Source organism: Pan troglodytes, chromosome 11, assembly GCF_028858775.2.
Source record: "Pan troglodytes isolate AG18354 chromosome 11, NHGRI_mPanTro3-v2.0_pri, whole genome shotgun sequence".
NCBI classification, from domain to species: Eukaryota; Metazoa; Chordata; class Mammalia; order Primates; family Hominidae; genus Pan; species Pan troglodytes.
In genome coordinates, this window is record NC_072409.2 from 38,453,298 (window position 1) to 38,476,503 (window position 23,206).

Here is a 23,206-nt window from a genome sequence, read left to right on the forward strand (position 1 = left end):
AGTATAATTTATTGGTTGCTAACAGACATGATAGTTATTGGCTACACCGTTAATGGTAATTTAAAAATAAGACTTAGTGTTATCCTTAGGCCTTTCCTAAGAACAGAATAAATATATATATATTTATATATATTTCTAGAAATATATATATTTATATATATTTCTATAAATATATATATATTTCTAGAAATATATATATTTATATATATTTCTATAAATATATATATATTTCTAGAAATATATATATTTCTATAAATATATACGTTTCTATAAATGTATACGTTTCTATAAATGTATACGTTTCTATAAATATATACGTTTCTATAAATATATACGTTTCTAGAAATATATATGTTTCTAGAAATATATACGTTTCTAGAAATATATACGTTTCTAGAAATATATACGTTTCTAGAAATATATACATTTCTATAAATATATACGTTTCTATAAATATATACATTTCTATAAATATATATTTATATATATTTTATAAATATTTATATATATATATTTATTTATATATTTTGAGACGGAGTCTTGCTCTGTTGCCCAGGCTGGAGTGCAGTGGTGCAATCTCAGCTCACTGCAACCTCCACCTCCTGGGTTCAAGTGATTCTCCTGCCTCAGCCTCCCGAGCAGCTGGGACTACGGGCACCCGCCACCATGCCCAGCTAATTTTTGTATTTTTAGTAGAGACAGGGTTTCACCATGTTGGCCAGGATGGTCTCGATCTTTTGACCTCATTGTGATCTGCCCGCCTTGGCCTCTCAAAGTGCTGGGATTACAGGCATGAGCCACCATGCCCAGCCCAGAAATATTTTTAAAAATTAGTTGGGCTTATGTATATACTAGCATCATTGTATCTCTTTATAGCATTTAGATTGAATTGTTGGTGAATTATAAAAGTTTTGAGTCTGTCATAAGTGCTGAAGTATTCAGGAAATGGATGGGCAAAGGAATAGTCTTCAGCACTTTGATCAGAGCCTGACATTAGTTGTCATTCAGTAAAAAGCAATGATTTAGTAAGTGAATTTCCATACACAAACTCTATTTCAAACAAAAAACTCTTTAGGCAGCAAACACCAAGTCATTAAAGTTGGAAACTAAAAATAAAATACACTAAATTTTACTTTTTAAAATAAGTAAACATTTGCTAGTTTAGTTTAAAATTTTATATTTTCTTTGTTTTGTAGATGGGAGGCTAAGATTTTCTTTGATAAACTTGAACTTTGGATTTCAGGTTCATTAAAGTGCAAAAACATTCTTATTTTCTTTTTAATAGCCTCTCATGTAACACATTGTTGTCACCAATAAGTGAAAATTATACCAGAAGGGCTTTTGGTTTACAACTTGCAAAAGTCTTTCTTGCATTCTTCATTATTTTCTTCTGTCTTAGAAACATGGCAGGATAGAATCAGCAGACTTAGCTTTGGTTTTTATGTTTATACTTTAAACACTGATAATCTCACAAATTTTTTCTTGTGGTGCTATAAAGTTCTTGAAAGTGTTAATTTGAAAAGATATGTATATTCCCAGTTTTCCTAATTCCTTAGAAGCTATTTTGTATATTTGCAAGTATAGAAAGTTTTATTTGACCAATTTCTAGGTTTGAGAAGCTAATATTTCTCCTATTTCATTTATCTAGTAAAAGATTAGACTAGATAATAAAGATTCAATTCAATTGATGTATAATTTTCTAAGGAACAAGTGGAATCACACATTTATTTTTAGACTTTTCGCTTTTACGTATTTGTCTTTTGTGGACACATTTATTAATTTCTCATTTTTTAAATTTTCAGGTAACTTGGGTTTTTACTCCTGTAACAACTGAAATAACAAGTCTTGATACAGAGAATATAGATGAAATTTTAAGTAAGTACCTCAATATTTTTAAAGTGTACTCTTTCTTCTCTATAGAGAGTTAGTTTATATATACAAAAAAAAAAAAAACCAATAAAATCTCAGTTAGCTAGCACAGATGAAGAGCTGGCATTCTGATTAATTCCATGACTTTCTGAATTATCAAAGCACTTTTGGTTACTTTTAGTCTTTTTTATTTATTTAACTTGATATAGATACCATTCTTAACAATTCACGAAATGTTTTGATAAGCCTACTTAGAGACCAATAGTTCTCACTGTGCAGAACTAAATGTTAATGACCTTAGGACACAGCCTAGACTTTTTTTTCTTTTTTCCCTTTAATTAGATCACCTATTCTGATCTCTTTTATTGTTATTGGTCCAGTTAAGCTCAGTACTTTTTTTATTTTTTATTTTAGAGAAAGGGTCTTGCTTTGTCACCCAGACTGGAGTGCAGTGGCATGATAATATTATAGCTCACTTCAGCCTTGACCACCTCCTGGGCTCAAGCAATCCTCTTTCCTCAACCTTCCAAGTTAGCTAGGACTACAGGTGTGCTCCACTGCACGTAGCTAATTTTAAATTTTTCTTGTAGAGACATGGTCTTGCTATGTTGCCCAGGCTGGTCTTGAATTCCTGACCTCAAGCAGTCCTCTCATCTTGGCCTCCCAAAGTGCTGGGTTTACAGGCATGAACCACCACATTTGGCCTAATAAGTTTTTTACTGAATGGTTTGTTTGCTGACAATGTGGTTGTGGATATAATTAACTTGAGAGAAACCATTTCTTGTTTTTTAAAAATAGTAAAGGAAAGGTGAAGATGTGGTTGATAGAAAATCGTAACTTAGGAGCTTTAAGAAAATGTACAGTGTGCATAAATGATTTCTTTTTTTAATCCTCCATCTGACACATATAATAGAGGCAAAAGGAGTTACAACATTCATTGAGTGTAATATATTATGTTCCTGGAACTTTAAATGCTAAAAGTCTATTCCTGTCTTATGGAGTCTCTTTAGAGGAGTGGTTCCATAAACTTTAGCATGTATCAGAACCACCTGGAACACTTATTAATATCTATACTGCTAGGAAACTGCTAGACCCCTACCTAAAGATTTGCATTTCTTAAGGATTTACATTTCTGTGAGTTCCCAGGTGATGTTGGTGTTTCTGGTCCAGGAACCACAGTTTGTGAACCACTGCTTTAGAGCGAATAAGCAAGTATATAAAAAGTAACTTGAAGGTAAAAAGGGAAGAAAGGAATTGAAACTCACATGTCATTCTCACTTCTGTCATCTTTCAAATTCTAGAATATCTTTGTGTTTTATTTTCATGAGTGCTTGAGGACTTTACGTTTCTCTGAATTAGGGATAGGCAAAAAGCACTACATCTTTCTCATGTCTTTACATCTTGATATGCAAATGATGCTGTTATTTTTGTAGGGGGGAATAACTTAAATGGATAGGAATTAAAAAACTGGCGTCTTGTGCAACACTATTAGTTGTAGATTACTTGTTGCAACTAGGTGGTATATGTGAGGTTTAAAAATAACTTAGTTATACAGGTCTTTTCTGTGATGTGGGATTTTATTTGCAGAACTAATTCTCAGTTATTCATGAATATGGAAGATCAAAAAATAAAATACAGATCATTCCACTTTACTTTTTATGATAGTAGCTTACTTGCCTTATCTGGACTTTATTTCACATTTGCTTTAAATTCATTTAAGATGCAACGAAGGAAGCCCGGTGTGATGGCTCATGCCTGTAATCCCAGCACTTTGGAAGGTTAAGGTGGGAAGTTGCTTGAGGCCAGGAGTTCGAGACCAGCCTGGGCAATATAACCAGATCCTGTCTCTACAAAAAAATACAAAAATTAGCCAGGTGTGGTGGTGTTTGCCTGTAGTCCTAGCTACTTGGGAGGGTGAAGTGGGAGGATCACGTCAACCCAGGAGTTTGAGGCTGCACTGGGTTTTGATCATGTCACTGCACTCTAGCCTGGGCAACAGAGTGAGACCCAGTCTCCATAAAATAAAAGATACAGTGAACTTATAAAGATAAAGCATACAGAGAAAAGAGACAAAGTTTCCCATAAATTATATAAGCTGTCCATGACTCTAGGTTTCTGAGTGAGAGATAATAGTTACTGTGTTTTTTTAAGTGGACCCTTATATTGGACAAAGATCATAATGAAACTGTACCTTTAATTATGTCAAAATTATTACAAATATCTTATTTGGTTTTGTCTTTCAATTTCAGACAATGCTGATGTTGCTTTAGTAAATTTTTATGCTGACTGGTAAGTAATCTTATTGTTTGGGTTTGGGTTTGTTTTTACTTGCTAAAGGTTAATTTTTCTTTGCTAGAAAGGGGAAGGGAAGGCTTTTTCTATTTCAAGACAGTATTCCGTACATAAAGTCAATTAAGTTTCATCCACAAGGGAAGTAGTTTAATTTGGTAAGGATTTCTGTTTTAAGAAAGAAATAGAGCTGATTCTGTTATCTTATATCTTAAAACAAGTAACATATAACTCAAATATGACTCTCTCCACCCCCGACTCAAAGGGAACACATATTGCAATTCCGTATTTGTCCTGACTGTGGAAGAAGGGTAGTGTTTATAAGTCATGATTTGGCTATGTCAAGTTTAGAAGGAAAAATAATGTTGACGTTTTTAAATTTATAGAATCTGCTGCCTCTGTCTTTTGTGTTTATACAGTACCCTATGTACCACTTTCTTTTTCTTACTAAATGTTTTGTCTTTTCTTGTTTGTGCCCTAGCAAACAAACTTTGAGGGCAGAGATAATGGCATACTCAGTATTCCCAGCATCTAGAACAACATGGTATATAGTAGATGTTACAGAATATGGCATGGAGATAGGAAGAAGGGAGATTCAGCTGGAAAGATTCTGAAACACAAGGGAGATTTAGCTGGAAAGATTCAGCATAGTCTTTATCCCTAGACACTCTGTATCTTATCTGACCCTTTAAGGCTTACCACCTACTAGCTGTCACTACCGTACTCCAGGCCACAGTCCTGTCATTTACTTAAAATTCATGCTACAGTCTCCTCATTTCTTTTCTGTGCCTCTAGTCTTACGTATCTCCATTCTGTTCTCTACAATGTAAGCCAGAGTTATCTTTCTTACAGTGTAAATAAGATTAGTTTATACCCCTTCTTAAAGCCCTTAAAATGTTTACATTACCTTTGGGTTAAAGTTTAAATCCTTTACTTTGACCCAGAAGGCCCCTTATGAACTGGTCTCTTATTCCCTCTGTAGCTGCTATGTCTGGCCTCTCTCCACTTCCACATTCTGCTCCAATTATACTAAACTTCTTTCAATTCCTATAAAATTCTGTATTTCATCACTGGACTGTGAGGCATGATATTTCCCCTGCCTGGATGGATCATTCTTCTGTCGCCCACTTCTTTACTTAGTTAAGTTCTAATCTTTCAAGTCTTAGATTAGATGCCATTTTCTTCAGGTTATCTTCCTGGATCAATACACCTACCCCTACTCTTGACTCTGATTAGGAGCCCTTCTGTTATTTCCGGTAACACCCATACTTACCCAATCATAACACTTGTAGGCTATAATCCTAGTTGGTGACTCTCTGCTACATTGTTTGCTCTGTGAGAATACATACCATAGTTTTATTTTCAACTTTAATCCCCAAGCACTTTGCTTAAAATGTGGCTGATAAGTACATAATGTCTACTGAATGAATGTATATATGGTATGATTATTTAAAGAACTTTAGTAAAAAGTTGAAGATACACAGAGAAAATGCTGTTTATAAAATATGTCTCAAAGGTAGCATTTTTCAAAGTAAATTAGGGTTGTCAAGATGTATTAATAGCCAAAAAATTTGGTAGAAGATTATGTAGTCCAATCTGCACAGCAAAAGAAACTACCATCAGAGTGAACAGGCAACCTACAACATGGGAGAAAATTTTCGCAACCTACTCATCTGACAAAGGGCTAATATCCAGAATCTACAATGAACTCAAACAAATTTACAAGAAAAAAACAAACAACCCCATCAAAAAGTGGGCGAAGGACATGAACAGACACTTCTCAAAAGAAGACATTTATGCAGCCAAAAAACACATGAAAAAATGCTCATCATCACTGGCCATCAGAGAAATGCAAATCAAAACCACTATGAGATATCATCTCACACCAGTTAGAATGGCAATCATTAAAAAGTCAGGAAACCACAGGTGCTGGAGAGGATGTGGAGAAATAGGAACACTTTTACACTGTTGGTGGGACTGTAAACTAGTTCAACCATTGTGGAAGTCAGTGTGGCGATTCCTCAGGGATCTAGAACTAGAAATACCATTTGACCCAGCCATCCCATTACTGGGTATATACCCAAATGACTATAAATCATGCTGCTATAAAGACACATGCACACGTATGTTTATTGCGGCATTATTCACAATAGCAAAGACTTGGAACCAACCCAAATGTCCAACAATGATAGACTGGATTAAGAAAATGTGGCACATATACACCATGGAATACTATGCAGCCATAAAAAATGATGAGTTCATGTCCTTTGTAGGGACATGGATGAAATTGGAAATCATCATTCTCAGTAAACTATCGCAAGAACGAGAAACCAAACACCGCATATTCTCACTCATAGGTGGGAATTGAACAGTGAGATCACATGGACACATGAAGGGGAATATCACACTCTGGGGACTGTGGTGGGGTGGGGGCAGGGGGGAGGGATAGCATTGGGAGATATACCTAAGGCTAGATGACGAGTTAGTGGGTGCAGCGCACCAGCATGGCACATGTATACATATGTAACTAACCTGCACAATGTGCACATGTACCCTAAAACTTAAAGTATAATAAAAAAAAAAAAGAAAAAATAAAAATAAAAATAAAATAAAATAAGAAAACTGAGATCCAGGGGATTGAAGTACTTTCCCAAGGTTACCCAACTAGATGATGTCTGAAGAAAAACTAGAACGACTTTCTCCTGACTGAGAGATTTTGTGTGTTGCAAGAAAGAGTAATAGAATGTGCTGCTGATCTTTTGAAAAAACTGAATTGGAAACATGGACTGAGTTATTTGGGAAAACATTACCTAAAGAATACCTTAAGTTGTTGATGAATTAATACTCTTTTATATGGCTGAAAAAGCTTGGGTAATTGGCTGTAAGACATAGACTTAATACTATGTGGCCTCAAAGTCTAGACTCTGAGTTCATTCTGGAAGTTATGGATGTGGCACAGTTTAATAATTCTGTAATAGAGGTGCTTAAAAATACTGCAGCTCCTTGAGTAATACTGTAGTAGGTGGTTAATAATGCTGTTTTGTGCCAGACTATTTTTTTAAAATTACCTAATATTTATGGGAACATAGTAGGTATATATATTTATGGGGCACATGAGATATTTTGATAGAGGTGTACACAGTAGGATAATCACATGGCTGGGCACAGTGGCTCACGCCTGTAATCCCAGCACTTTGGAAGGCCGAGGCGGGCAGGTCACCTGAGGTCAGGAGTTCCAGACTAGCCTGACGAACATGGTGAAACCCCGTCTTTACTAAAAATACAAAAAATTAGCCGGACGTGGCGGGCACCTGTAATCCCAGCTACTTGGGAGGCTGAGGCAGGAGAATTGCTTGAAGCCAGCAGGCGGAGGTTGCGGTGAGCTGAGATCACACTGTTGCACTCCAGCCTGAGTGACAGAGCGAGACTCCGTCTCAAACAAAAACAAAAACAAACAAAAAAACACACATCAGGGTAAATGGAGTATTCATCAATTCAAGGATTCATCATTTTTGTTACAAACATTCCAGTTTTACTCTTTTAGTTATTTAAAAATGTACAATACATTTCTGTTTAGTCATCCTACTAGATCTTACTCATTCTAACTATATTTTTGTACTTATTAACCATCCCCATCCAGACTCTTTACATAGGTTTTTTTTTAATGCTCAGAACTACTCTGTAGGTAGGTATTATAATTTCCTTTTAGGTTGAGGAATTGAGGCTCAGAAAGGTCATATGGCTAGTAAGTGGTGGAACTGGGATTTAAATTCAGGTATGCCTAACTGCAAAGCTTATTTTTTTCTCTAACTAGATCATATTAGTAAGTGCCCTCAAAATATCTCTGCAAAGACTTATCTATTTGGTAGGTTTGTTAAGGATTGATTTAAGCACTAGATTGAAGATTAGGTTTAGATGACCCTTAGGCCCTTTTAATAGATCCATTGCTTTTGTGATGTTCCTTTTATAAATGTAACATTCCCATGTGTATGGATACACATGTATGAAGGTACAGTAATTATGGAATTGAACTTTTATTTCATTTTCCCTTTTCATCTTTTGGTACAGGTTGAGTATCCCTTATCTGAAATACTTGAGACCAGAAGTGTTTCAGTTTTTGGATTTTTTCAGATTTGGTAATGTTTGCCTTATACTTACTGGTTCAACATCCCTAACCCCAAAAATACGAAATCCAAAATGCTTCAATGTGCATTTCCTTTGAGCATCTTGTCAGTGCTCAAACAGTTTTAGATTTTGAAGCATTTTGAATTTTTAGATTAGGGGCATTCAACCTGTATTAAGACAGGTCCTATTTTAAACATGAACCATGCTTAAATACTTAATGAGTGGCAAACTGGACAATCTAGAGAAAAGAAGCCCTTGATGTGTTTTTTTACGTCGCCCTTAAGCCATAAAGAGGCTTGCCCGCTCTTTCTTCACTAGGTCAGATCTAAATTTTTCAAGAAACCATTAATCAGCCCCTACTCCTTGCCTCCCTTGCCCTCCAGCTACCTTATTTTCAGCAAACTGTAAGAACCCACAAACCTGCGGTCCTAGCCGCTCCAGTTCCTCCATTCTATCAATTTATTCATTTAATACATATATTGAATGTTTATTAGAATACATAGTCAAATAAGACACGGTCCATGATGTCCACAGACCCCATCCTCTTATCCCTGATGGGAGAGATTTAAGAATGCTAAAAGAGGAAAGAGCCACTTGAAAGCAAGAGATTGAAGATACAGATGTGTCTCCTTGATATATTCTAGGACATCTCCTTAGGAAGTCAGGTGAGTGGGCTAGAAGAGATATATATATATACAAGAAGAAATAGGGAGGAAGTATAATGTTTGCATCCTTTCACAGGCTTTCCAATATTTTTATTGTATTAAAGCTAATATGTATGAACTAATTACATGTGGATTAAACTGTTCACTGACATCATTTAAGTAAATTTGGTGGAAAAGGGCTCTGGAAGCAACAGTAGCAATTGTAGTTTGTTTACATATTCTTAATACTTCTTCCATAAGAGAATGGCCATTCTAACCCAGCTGGTTGCTAATTCTGATTCTTCCCCTTCTTATTGGGTCCCTTTAATTACCTAGAACATAGTCATCCATGACATGATGTTTAGGTCAATGACAGAAGTCCCATATATAATACCGTATTTTTACTGTAACTTTTCTGTGTTTAGATACCTGCTATTGTGTTACAGTTGCCTACAGTATTTAGTATATTAACATGTGGTACAGGTTTGTAGCCTAGGAGCAGTAGGAGGCTGTATACCCTATAGTGTAGGTGCATGCTAGGCTATACCGTCTAGGTTTGTGTAAGTATACTTTATGATGTTCACGTAATGAAGAAATCGCCTAATGGTGTATTTCTGAGTGTATCCCTGTCGTTAAACACCACATGACTGTATTTGTGAAATGTTTGGCTTGATTAAGGGACAGTTAGAAGTAACAAGTTTGTAGAATATTGTGGGGGTTTGTGCCTTGTGTTTAAAGTAAAAGAAAAAAGAAAATATAGACAGGAAGTCTTGGTTAGGAATTTAAGATATTTGCTTCTGGACTTACTGTATTTAGTATGTTTACAGATATAAAAGCCCATTTTATCAAGGGGTAAATTTTGAGGGGAAATAGTTAATTATATACCATATATTCTTTTAATATAACTTATTTATTTAGTGTGTTAACTTGCCTGTGAGATTTGATAGAACTAGCCAGGTGGAGAGGTCTAATATTTGCAATACAGTTAAAATATTTTACACAATAGTCTAAAATTTTATTATTTTGAGGTGGGAGGATTGCTTGAGCCCTGGAGGTGGAGGGTGCAGTGAGCTCAGATTGTGCCCCTGCCCTCCAACTTGGGCAACAGAATAAGACCCTGTCTCAAAAAAAATTAAAAATAAATAAAATAGAGAAAGCTAATTTTTCATAAATGTTCAAGCCTCAGTAGTTACAAATCCTAATAGTACTTTGTAGAGGGCTTATTTCAGACTTGTTTTATGACCTCTGCAAGAGATCCTTAGCTGTGTGCTCCATAATACTGGCAATTGTCTTAAGATGAATAAAACCAAAATCTATTATACATTCTTAGAATTGGTATACAGTCTTTGAACTTAAAATTGTCTTCATCTCCATTGAATGACGTCAGGGTCCATGATTAAATTAAGTGTGTGATTATCTCGCATAGTCGTTTATTATGCCTATATCAAATGTCAGTGGGCAATAACGGAAATAAGATTTTATTACTTCTGCTTTTCATTTCTAATTGGCATCCTTCTCTGTGTATAGGTGTCGTTTCAGTCAGATGTTGCATCCAATTTTTGAGGAAGCTTCCGATGTCATTAAGGAAGAATTTCCAAATGAAAATCAAGTAGTGTTTGCCAGAGTTGATTGTGATCAGCACTGTAAGTACCTCAATAGGAAGTCTAGAAGAAACTGTCCCATCCCAAACACAGGCACACATACACATTTTTTCTTTTCTTTTCTTTTCTTTTTTTTTTCCTTTTCTTTTTTTTTTAAATGCTCTGCTTTTAAGTGGAGAACAAACCGAAAAGGTTCTAGTGACCTTAGTTAAATTGTTACTATTTAATTTTTATGTACTTAGAACACTACTTTCCATTTTGCTTGTGTGAAGGTTTTTTTGTTGTTATTTTAAAAATTACAGTAGGTCAAGCGTAGGGAACAAAACTAGCAGTGTTTTCTACCAAAGCAAATACCAAAATCAGTAAATAAGATTGAAATGTAGTATTAGAAGAAAAAATGGATTTCTGTTAGTTTTAGAATCATGTGAAAATACCATTTATAGTCATTTCAAATAAGATAGTCTCAGATTTTTGTGTGTTTCTGTTTTTGAAAAGATTCTGTTTTGAAAAGATTCTGGTTTAGACTATTTTTGAGTCTAATTAGCTGTAGCAACTGATTATAATTATTAAGAGTGTTAAGAAACTTAGCTTAGGCTCTTAAAATCCAACCTCTTGCATTTTGCTTGTCCTGGTGGAGCATTCTCTATAAAATCCTCATGGTTTTTCGTATACATGACGGATTTGTCTAACTTGAACTAGTGATCTTGCTAGTGGTGTTTCCTCCTGTGTGTTCCCATTATACTTGAACTTTCCTCTCTCATCGTGCTAAACTCATTGTATTTGGTAGTTCTGGTTCATTGTGTCTTAGTTGTCTTATCAGCTGCATTGTCTGTTCATCAAGGCAGGAATTTTTTTTTCTTTCTTTTTTTAATGCTCACTTTTAAGAGGAGACCAAACCACTTATTAATCTCTGTGTCTCAAGCATCTGACAGTTTCTGGGAGACAGAGACTGCTCACGAAAAGCTATTGCATTGAGTTATTTGTAAGTTGGTGTGAATACAGAACTGTCTCCCATTCTTCAAGTTTTCTATTTTTTTATACTTAACCTACTGATTAAAATTAGTATGTGTGTACACACACCTAACTTTTCATTTTACTGATGAGGAAATGGATATGAAGTGGCTTAATCAATGTTACATAGCTCAGTGTCTGGTAAAGCCCGAATTTGAATCCTGATTTTCTGACCAAATGCCTTCATTTGCTCTTTTCTTTTCAAACATTTTGGGGAGTTATTGGTATAGCTTTGCACTAGGCAGCAAGGCATTTTCCAATAGTAAATCATTTCACAGTCTTCTGAGCCCCACCCCATATTTCTGTCTGCTGAAATTCATAACTAGATAGGGTGAAGGGAGCAATAAAAGGTTGTCAGTACAGACATGGGCTACATTTTCACACTGCTTTCCAGATCTTTTCTCCGACCTTTCGCTGACAGAGAACATGTTTTTGGTGTGGGTTCTCATTTCAAATCTTTCTATTCTTTATGTATTTAATTAGATGTTACAGTGCAGATAAGACTTCCTACTTTTACTGAATTTGAACCATAAAATTGGAAATTATGCTCTAAAGCTTACATTCATTGGGAAGAAAATTTAATACTTATATCCTTGAACCATAAATATCATTTATTCCATCTTTTAAACAGATAACTTTTGAAGAAAATCTGACATCATTGCTAGTAAGCTTTCTTTTTATGGGAGCAAATAGCACAGTTCAGATGCTTTTCAATCCACCAGCAAGTTATCTGAGGTATTATGCATATTTTGAGGTATTATGCATCTCTCTGAATATTTTTTCTCTTCTATGTAATTCTTTTAAAGAAATGATTGTTATGAAACCCTTATTGATTAATGTATTTACATTTTCCACAGTCTCTTTAGAGATTGTAAGACAAACTGTAGTTTTGTTAACCTCTTATGTGCCAATTAGATTGTAGAGGTTTTGGACTGGAAGAACCTTAAGAATTCTGTGTTCTAAAGAGAAATGCCTTTTAGGCAGATTATTCTGTGGTCGAATTTTTTTTTTTCCTAACCATTTAAACAACTTTAATTTATATACTGATATACGTATCAGTGCTTTGAAAAATAGATTGTTCAATCCTAAAGCAGTTTTTAAAAGAGATTTATTGAGGTATAATTGACATATGTTACACAAATTTAAATTTTATAATTTTATAGGTTTTGATACATGTGTGTATCCATGAAACCATCACCACAATCAAGATATTGAGCATAGCTGTCATCCTCCAAAATTTTCCTTGTACCCCTCTGTGGTCCCTGTCTGTCCCTTCTATACCTCATCTTCATCATCCTTAAGGACCATCTACTTTCCGTCACTGGAGATTAGTTTGCATTTTCTAGAATTTTATATAAGTGAATCATACAGTATGAGGTTTTTTTTGTCTGGGTTTTTTTTTTTTTCTGGACTTACTATGTTTATTTTGAGATTGTTTCATGTTGCATATATTATTTCTTATTATTTAGTGGCATTCTATTGTGTGGCTATATACCACAATTTGTTTATCTGTTCACTTCCTGACAGACATTTGGGTTGTTTCGACTTGCTGGCTATTACAAGTAAAGCTGTTATGAACATTCAGATATAAATCTTTATACAAATAAGGATTACAAATAAAGCTGTTATAAACATTCAGATATAAATCTTTATACATATGTTTTCATTTTCCCTGAGCAAATACCTAGATGTGAAATGCTAGGTCATATGGTAGGTCCATGTTTAACTTTTTAAGAAACTGCCAAACTATTTTCCAAAGTATTTGTTCTATTTTATATATCCACTAATAGTACATGAGAGTTCCAGTTGTTCCATATTCTTGTCAAAACTTGGAGTGGATAGTCTATTTAATTTTACATATTCCAATATGTGTGAAGTGGTGTCTCCTTGTGGTTTAATTTGCATTTTTCTAATAATTAATGATGTTGAGAATATTCTTACATGTTTATATACATTCATGTATCTGTGATGATGTGTCTGTTCAAATATTACACATTTTTTATTGGATTGTTTATTTTCTTATTGAAATTTGTTTATTTATTTGTTTGTGACAGGGTCTCACTGTCTCGCCCAGGCTGTAGTGCAGTGGCACAATCTTGGCTCACTGCAGTCTCGGACCTTCCAGGCCCCAGTGACCTTTCCACCACAGCCCCCCAAGTAGCATGTGCCACCACACCCAGCTAATTTAAAAAAATATTTTTAGAGACAGGTCTCCTTATGTTGCCCAGGCTGGTCTCAAACTCCTGGGCTAAAGTGATTGTTCCGCTTCGGCTTCTGAAAGTGCTGGGATTACAAGCATGAGCCACTGTGCCCTGCCCTCTGAGTTTTGAGAGTTCTTTATATATTGTGAATACAAGTCTTTTTTCACATATGTAATTTGCAAATATTTTCGCCCATTCTACCCTTGTATTTTTTTTTAAAAATTGTAACATATACATAAAATTACTATCTTACCATTTTAAATTGTACAATTTAATACTGTTAAATGTATTCACATTGTTGTGCAACCAGTCTCCAGTTCTTCATCTTGCAAAACTGAAGCTCTACACCCGTTAAACAACAGCTTCCCATTGCCCATTCTCCCCAGCCCCTGGCAACCACTTTTCTACCTTCTTTTTCTACAAATGCGATTACTCTGGGTACTCCACATAAGTGGAATCATACAGTATCTGTCTTTTTGTGACTGGCATATTTCACTTAGCATAATGTCCGCAAGGCTCATTCGTGTTGTAGCATGCGTCAGAATTTCCCTACTTTTTAAGGCTGAATAATATTTCGTGGTATGTATATACCACGATTTGTTTATCATCCATCAAGAACACGGGTTGATTCTGCCCCTTGGCTATTGTGAATAATGGTGCTATGAACATGAGTGTACTAATATCTCTTTGAGACCTTTAAAGAAAGTTCCCAGTTTTTTAAAAATATATATCCAGCAGTGGAATTGCTAGATCATATGGTAGTTTTTAATTTTTTGAAGAAACATCATACCATCTTTCATAGCAGCTGTATCATTTTACATTTTCATTAGGAGTACCTAAGGGTTGCAGTTTCTCCACACCCTCACCTGCACTCTTATTTTCTCTTTGTTGTTGTTTTTATTTTTTTTTAATTTTATTATTATTATACTTTAAGTTTTAGGGTACATGTGCACAACGTGCAGGTTTGTTAACATATGTATACATGTGCCATGTTGGTGTGCTGCACCCATTAACTCGTCATTTAGCATTAGGTATATCTCCTAATGCTATCCCTCCCCCCTCCACCCAGCCAACTCCTGGGCTCAAGGGATCCTCCCACTCAGTCTCCTGAGTAGCTGGGACTACGGTGTGTGTGACTCTGTGGGCTCTATTTTCTGTTTTTGTTCGTTTGTTTGTTTATAGCAGCCATACTAATGGGTGTGAGATGGTATCTCATTGTGGTGTTGGTTTGCATTTCCCTAATAATTAGTGATGTTCAGTATTTTTTCACATGCTTATTGGTCATTTGTATATCTTCTTTGGAGAAATATTTATTCAACTCCTCTGCCCATTTTAAAATCAGGTTATTTGGGTTTTTGTTGTTGATGTTGAGTTGTAGGAGTTCTTTGTATATTCTAGATATTCACCCCTCATATATATGATTTGCAAATAAATTCTCCTGTTCTGTAGGTTGCCTTTTCACTCTGTTAATTGTGTCCTTTGAGTCATAGAAATTTTTGATAGTAGTGTGGTCTATCTTATGTATTTTTACATTGGTTGACTGTGCTTTAGATGTTATATCCAAGATATAATTGCAATCTAATGTCATGAAGCTTTACTCTCCTATGTTTTCTTCTAAGAGTTTTAGAGTGTTTAGAGAGTTTACGAGTGTTAGGTCTTATATTCAGGTCTTTCATTTATTTTGAGTTAATTTTTGTGTATGGAACAAGGTAAGGGCCCAACTTTATTATTTTGCATGTGTACTTCTAGGTTTTCCAGCATCATTTATTGAAGAGACTGTTCTTTCCCCATTGAATGGCCTTGGCATCCTCATCAAAAATCATTTTACTATATATTTGAGGGGTTATTTCTGGACTCTGTACCATGGTCTGTATGTCTGTTTTATGCCAGTTCCACACTTTTTGATTACTGTAGTCTTGCAGTATGTTTTGAAATCAGGAAGTATGAGACCTCCAACTTGAGTGTCTTTTGAAGAGAAGATGTTCTTAATGTTGGTGCAGTCTTACTGTCAGTTTTTAAAATGGATTATAGTTTTGATGTTGTATCTAAGAAGTCTTTGCCTCACACAGGATCACAAAGATTTTCTGCTATGTTTTCTTTTATAAATGTGGTAGTATGAAGGTTTATACTTATGTCTGTGATCCATTTGGAATTAATTTTTACATGTGGCATAGTGTATGAATTGGAGTTCAATTGTTTGCATATGGTTCTGGCATTATTTGTTGAAAAGACTATCCTTTCTTCACTGTCATTGCATCTTTGCTGAAATAAACTGACACTGTATGTGTGGGTCTATTTCTGTTCTGTCTCTTCTATACTGTTGATCTGTTTGTGCTTATACCAGTACTTCGTAGATTACTATAGCTTATAAAGAGTTTTGAAGTCTGGTCAGGTAAAGCTTTCAACTTTGTACTTTTTTTTCAGAGTTGTTTGGCAGTTCTGGTTGATTTAGATTTCCATTTAACTTTTAGAATCAGCTTGCTAATTTTTAATGACAACATAAAAGGCGACTGGGATTTTAACTGGGGTTACTTTGAATCCTCAGGGCAATTTGTGGGAAATTGTTATTTTAATGATACTGATTCTTCAAATCCATGAAGATTGTATATCTCTCCATTTATTTAGGCATTTTCAGTTTCTTCCAGCAATGCTTTGTGGTTTTTCAGCCTACATGTCTTGGATAGCTTTATCAGATTTATTCCTAAGTATTTCTTATTTTTTTGATGCTATTGTAAATGATACTTTAAGAATAAACTTTATTTCTGGAATAATTGTAGATCATATGTAGATTATAGTTGCAAAAATAATACAGAGAATTCCCTTATATTCCTTATCTATTTTGCCCTAACATCAACATCTTATATTACTATGGCACATTTGGATTTTATTTGGATTTTATCCCTCTTCCACTTAATATCTTTTTGTTGTTGTTGTTGTTCTAGAGTATCACTTTTAGGCATAATGTCTTCCTGGTTACCTTTGATCTATTTGTTTCTCAGTCTTCATTTTTTACAACCTTGACAGTTTTGAGTAATATTCTTTAAGAATTTTGTAGAATGTCCTTCATTTTGGGCTTGCCTGGTATTTTTTTTTTCTCATGTTTTGGTCATCTTTTGTGATATCTCTCAGTAAGTATTTCTTATTTTGGGGTGCTGTTATAAATGGCATTGATTGTTAAATTTTAATTTTTAGTTTTTTTGTTGCTAGTTTATAGAAATAAGATTGATTTTTTATATTGACCCTATATACTAAAACTTATTAGCTCCAATAAGTTTTATAAATACAGTCCATAGATTTTCTACTTAGACAATTAGGTTTTTTTTGCAAATTAAAAGCTTTAATTCTTGTGGTCTGTATTTCCTTACAGTATTCTTTCCAACCAAGTGTACCTACTTGTTGCTTTAGGATTAGTTTTTGTTAGGCAGAAGATCTGTAAGAAGCTTCTTAGCAAGGACAGAAGGTGGCCTCAGAATCAAGATATCATCATGCCCACGTATGTCTTGTTTGTATCAATCACCTGTCTGGTATTATGTTAGCCTACTCTGTCCTGCCCTTGAGTACTTTAGTCTGTCTGCCTTGCTTCCAACTCACTGCTTCACTGAGACCTTTTATCCAAAGTCACAGTATTATTTCTTGGAAAAGTTCCTGTAAAAAGTTTCTAGTCAAATTGCCTGGGAAAAAACCCTACTACTTATTGAGTGCTTACTTGATTTTAGACATGTTCTTTCGGATATTTTAGTTATCTTTACCACGACACATTACACCTCTAGTTAAGTAGTATTATTCATTTAACAACAAAAAAATGTATGCCTACCTTATGTAATGCTATGTAGAAGGTTCTATAGCTACAGCAATGAACCAAACACACCCAGAAAGGCAAGAGAGTACAATACACAATCGCAAATTGTGATATCTATTCTGACGGGAAGGTATTGAATGCTACAAAATGATGAGTCTGACTTAGTCTGCAGGGATAGGGAAGACGTTTTCGAGGAAATGATTAAAAAAAGTGAAGGAAGAGTAGGAATTTTCAAGTGAAGTAGTGGAAGAAGAGTGTTTTAGATGGAAGTAGCTGTAGATGTGAAGTTTCTGAGGTAGGAGAGAGCACTGACCTTTCAGAGAGTTGGACTGTGTTACCATTTTACTGATGAAGAGGCTGAAAGATACAGAGAGGCTAAGTTATTTCCCAAGGTTGCATAGTAAATGGAGGGAGCCAGACTGGAACCCAGGACGATACAGCTTTTATCAGTTAACTATGCTATTTGAAAGTCAAAATAAAGTAATTTAAATTGAATTCCCCATAGAAATGGAGAATTCGCCCATTTCTGAATAAAAACAACTTAAAATGTCCTATTACAGATTATAAAATAGTCTGTTTAAATACTCTATAATGGGTCATTATATAAATAAAAATGCAATTGCAATTTTTTGGTAAGTTTGAAATTTTACAAATTTTTAGAAACTTGGTATTTTAAAAGTCCTGAACCTGTAGTTTGTCATTGATTAAGGAAAAAGCTAGAAGCGCCTTACTTCCTTGGAGTTTTTGAAAAAGTATGTGTAAGAAGCTAGAAATCTGCAGTATACAGAGTATTGTGATATTGTTAATTGTAATTTGCTTATTTTCACTGTAATAAATGACCTTCAACACAATTATTGAATTTTTAAAAACTTTCTTTGAATAGGCTTTTGCCAGCATTTTGAGGAATGCTTAGAGTTGAGCTACTTGATGGCTTCTAGAAACTGACCCACAGTTCTCTGTGTGGTTGTCCTGAGTTTTTCATTTTCATTCATTTAAGAATTTCGTTTAATATGTTCATACTGTTCTGTCCATTAAAAAAAAAGAATTTCATTTAATATTCTAGCCTGTGGAAACAACTAGTAGTAGCAGCAGCAGCAGTGATGTTAATAATGACAATAATAATGATAAAATGGCTCTGTGAGAGTAGAGACCTTATGTTTTTACCCTTCTATTCCTAGCACTGGAATGGTATCTAGCACATAGTAGGTGTTCAGTTGTAATTGTTGAACAGATGGATAGATAAATGAATAGTAAACAGTACCAGCACTTATGAACTGTTTTGTAGGCACTACAGTTATCATTATTTTCCAAAAATGAAATAAATACTGCCATAGTTTATACCCAGTCTAACTCATCATTGGTTGTAAGGCAAAATTTTATGTACAAAAGAAAAAATGAACTACAACACAAAGCTTTCTTATCAGTTATATTTTTAATTCATATGTGATAAACATTTATGAGATACAGAGTAATATTTGAATACATGTATATAATGTTTAATGGTTACATCAGGACAATCCTCTCTTCTGGTACTCAAAAATATACAATAAATTATTATTAACTACAGTCACCCTACAGTGCTGTAGAACAACACTAGAACTTATTTCTCCTGTCTAGAGGTAATTTATTTTTATCTAACTTTTGTAGATACATAGTAGGGTGTATATTTTTATGGATTACAAGAATTTTTTTTTTTCTGTTTGAGACAGAGTCTTGCTCTGTCTCCCAGGCTGGAGTACAGTGGCGCGTTCTCAGCTCACTGCAACCTCTGCCTCCAGTGGTCAAGCGATTCTTGTGCCTCAGCCACTTGAGTAGCTGGGATTACAGGTGTGCGCCACCACGGCCAGCTAATTTTTGTAGATTTAGTAGAGACAGGGTCTCACCATGTTGGCCAGGCTGGTCTCGAACTCCTGACCTCAAGTGATCCACCCGCCTCAGCCTCCCAAAGTTCTGGGACTACAGGCGTGAGCCACTGTGCCAGGCCAAAAGATATTTTGAAGTCCGTAGTAGTCACATCAGGGTATCCATGACTTCAAGCATTTATCCTTTGTCTTTAAAACGATTGAGATCGAATCATACGGTTTAAGTTATTTTTAAAAGTACAATTAAATTAGTTTTTACTATAGTCACCCTGTTGTGCTAGCAAATACTATGTCTTATTTATCCTTTTTTTTTTTTTTTTTTTTTTTTTTGAGACGGAGTCTCGCTCTGTTGCCCAGGCTGGAGTGCAGTGGCGCTATCTCGGCTCACTGCAAGCTCCACCTCCTAGGTTCAGGCCATTCTCCTGCCTCAGCCTCCTGAGTAGCTGGGACTACAGGTGCCCGCCACCATGCCTGGCTAATTTTTTGTATTTTTAGTAGAGACTGGGTTTCACCATGTTAGCCAGGATGGTCTCGATTTCCTGACCTCATGATTCGCCCGCTTCGGCCTCCCAAAGTGCTGGGATTACAGGCATGAGCCACTGCGCCCGGCCTATTGATTCTTTCAAACTACTTTTTTGTACCCATTCACCATCCCTCCCTGACCCTCGACTACCCTTTCCACCCTCTGGTAACCATCCTTCTATGCTCTATCTCCATGAGTTCAGTTGTTTTAAGTTTTAGCTCCCACAGTTAAGTGAGAACATGCAATGTTTTCCTGTGCCTGGCTTATTTCACTTAACCTAGTAACCTCCAGTTCCATCCATGTTGTTGCAAGTGACAGGATCTCATTCTTTTTTTTATGGATTAGTAATACTCCATTATGTGTATGTACCACATTTTCTCTATCCATTTGTTTGTCAATGGACACTTAGGTTGCTTCCAAATCTAGCCTGTTCTGAATAGTGCTGCAATGAACATGGGAGTGCAAATGTCTCTTGCATATACTGATTTCCTTTCCTTTGGGTGTATACCTAGCATTGGGATCATTGGATCATATGGTCGTTCTATTTTTACTTTTTTTGAGTCACCTCCAAACTGTTCTCCATAGCGATTGTACTAATATACATTCCTACCAACAGTGCAAGAGGGTTCTCTTTTCACCTTATACTCGTCAGCATTTGATTGCCTGTCTTTTGAATGAAAGCTATATTAACTGGGGTGAGATAGTATCTCATTGTAGTTTTGATTTGCATTTCTTTGACGATCAGTGATGTTGTGCACGTTTTTATATACCTGTTTCCCATTTGTATGTTTTCATTTGAGAAATGTCTATTCAAATATTTTGCTCATTATTTAATCAGATTATTACATTTTTGAGTATAGAGTTGTTTGAGTTCCCTATATATTTTCATTATTAATCCCTTGTCAGATGGATAGTTGGCAAATATTTCCTCCAGTTATGTGGGTTGTCTTTTCACTTTGTTGATTGTTTCCTTTGCTGTGCAAAAGCTTTTTAACTTGATGTGATCCTATTTGTCCATTTATTTACTTTGGTTGCCTGTGCCTATCGGAGATTGCTCAAGAAGTCTTTGCCCACTCCAGTGTCCTGGAGAGTTTCCCCAATGTTTTCTTGTAGTAGTTTCATAGTTTGAAGTCTGAGATTTAAGTCGTTAATCCATTTTGATTTGATTTTTTGTGTATGGCAAGAGATAGGGGTCTAGTTTCATTCTTCTGCATATGGATATCCAGTTCTTCCAGTACCATTTATTGAAGAGACTGTCCTTTCCCCAGTGTGTGTTCTTGGAACCTTTGTCAAAAATGTGTTCACTGTAGATATATGGATTTATTTCTGGATTTTCTGTTGCACTGATATATCTGTCTGTTTTTTATTTGTTTATTGTTGTTGTTGTTGTTGTTTTGAGTCGGAATCTTGCTCTGTCGCGGGGCTGGAGTGCAGTGGCGCAATCTCGGCTCACTGCAACCTCCCCCTCCCAGGTTCAAGTGATTCTTCTGCCTCAGCCTCCCAAGTAACTGGGACTACAGGCACGTGCCACCATACCCAACTAATTAGTGTATTTTTGGTAGAGATGGGGTTTCACCATGTTGGCCAGGATGGTCTCGATCTCTTGTTCTCGTGATCCGCCAGCCTCAGCCTCCCAAAGTGTTGAGATTACAGGTGTGAGCCACTGCGCCTGGCCTGTGTCTGTTCTTTATGCCAGTATCATGCTGTTTTGGTTATAGGTTGGTGCAAAAGTAATTGCAATTTTTGCCCTTTTTTTTTTATGGCAAAAAACCGCAATTACTTTTGTGCCAACCTAATACTATACCTCTGTAGTATAATTTGAAGTCAGGTGATGGGATTCCTCCAGTTTTGTTCTTTTTGCTTAAGAAAACTTTGGCTATTCTGCGTCTTTTGTGGTTCCATATAAACTTTAGGATTGTTTTTCTATTTCTGTGAAGAATGTCATTGGTATTTTGATAGGGATTGCATTGAATAGGTAGATTGCTTTTGGTAGTAATAACATTTTCACAATATTGATTCTTCCAATCCATAAACATAGAATTTCTTTCCTTTTTTTGTCCCTTTCAGTTTCTTCCATTGATGTTTTATAATTATCATTGTAGAGATCTTTCATTTCTTTGGTTAATTCCTAGGTATTTTATTTTATTTGTAGCTATTGTAAATGGGATTACATTTTTATTTCTTTTTTAGATTGTTCACTGTTAGCATATAAAAATGCTACTGATTTTTGTAAGTTGATTTTGTATCTTGCAACTTTATTGAATTTATCAGTTCTTATAGTTTTTTAGTGGTCTTTAGGTTTTTCAAAATATAAGATCATATTATTTACAAACAAGGATATTTTGACTTTTTCCTTTCTAATTTGGATTCCCTTTATATCTTTCTCTCATCTGACTGCTCTAGCTACGACTTCCAGTACTATGTTGAATAATAGTGACAGTGGGCATCCTTGTATTCCAAATCTTAGAGGAAAGGCTTTCAGTTTTTCCCCATTCAGTATGATACTAGCTGTGGGTCTATTGTACATGGTCTTCATTAAGTTGAGATATGTTCCTTCTCTGCATAGTTTCTTGGGGGTGTTTATCATGAAGGAATGTTGAATTTTATCAAATGCTTTTTCAGCATCAATTGAAATAATCATACGTTTTTTATCCTTCATTTTCTTGATATAATGTATCACATTGATTGATCTGCATATGTTGAACCATCATCCTTACATCCCAGAGATAAATCTCACTTGGTCATGATTAATGATCTTTCTAATGTACTGTTGAATTTGGTTTGCTGGTATTTTGTGGAGGATTTTTGCATCAATATTTATTGGCCTGTAGTTTTCCTTGTGTGGATGTGCCTTTATCTGATTTTAGTGTCAGGATAATACTGTTCTCATAGAATAAGTCTGGAAGTATTCCCTCCTCCTTTGTTTTTTGGAATAGTTTGAGTAGGATTGGTATCAGTTCTTCCTTAAATGTTTGGGAGGATTCAGCAATGAAACCATCAGGTCCTGGGCTTTTTTTTTGCCAGAAGCTTTCTTATTATGGCTTCGATCTCATTATTTGTTATTGGTCGGTTCAGGTTTTGGATTTCTTCATGGCTCAATCTTGGTAGGTTGTATGTGTCTAGGAATGTGTCAGTTTCTTCTAGATTTTCCAATTTATTGGCAAATAGTTGCACACAGTAGCTGCTAATGATCCTTAGAATTTCTGTGGTATCAGTTGTGATGTCTCCTTTTTCATTTCTGATGTTATTTATTTAGGTCTTCGGTCTTTTTTTCATAGTCTG

At 35.2% G+C, this 23,206-nt stretch overlaps 1 protein-coding gene across 1 annotated transcript in view; it reads left to right on the forward strand.

Moving 5' to 3' along the window:
* ERP44 (endoplasmic reticulum protein 44) overlaps positions 1 to 23,206 on the forward strand; it is a 117,983-nt gene that overhangs the window by 37,581 nt on the left and 57,196 nt on the right. Inside the window, exons 2-4 of the mRNA XM_003312200.4 lie at positions 1,803 to 1,875; positions 4,119 to 4,158; positions 10,455 to 10,570. Coding sequence (XP_003312248.1) covers positions 1,803 to 1,875; positions 4,119 to 4,158; positions 10,455 to 10,570 — 229 coding nt within the window. The remainder of the gene's footprint in view (positions 1 to 1,802; positions 1,876 to 4,118; positions 4,159 to 10,454; positions 10,571 to 23,206) is intronic.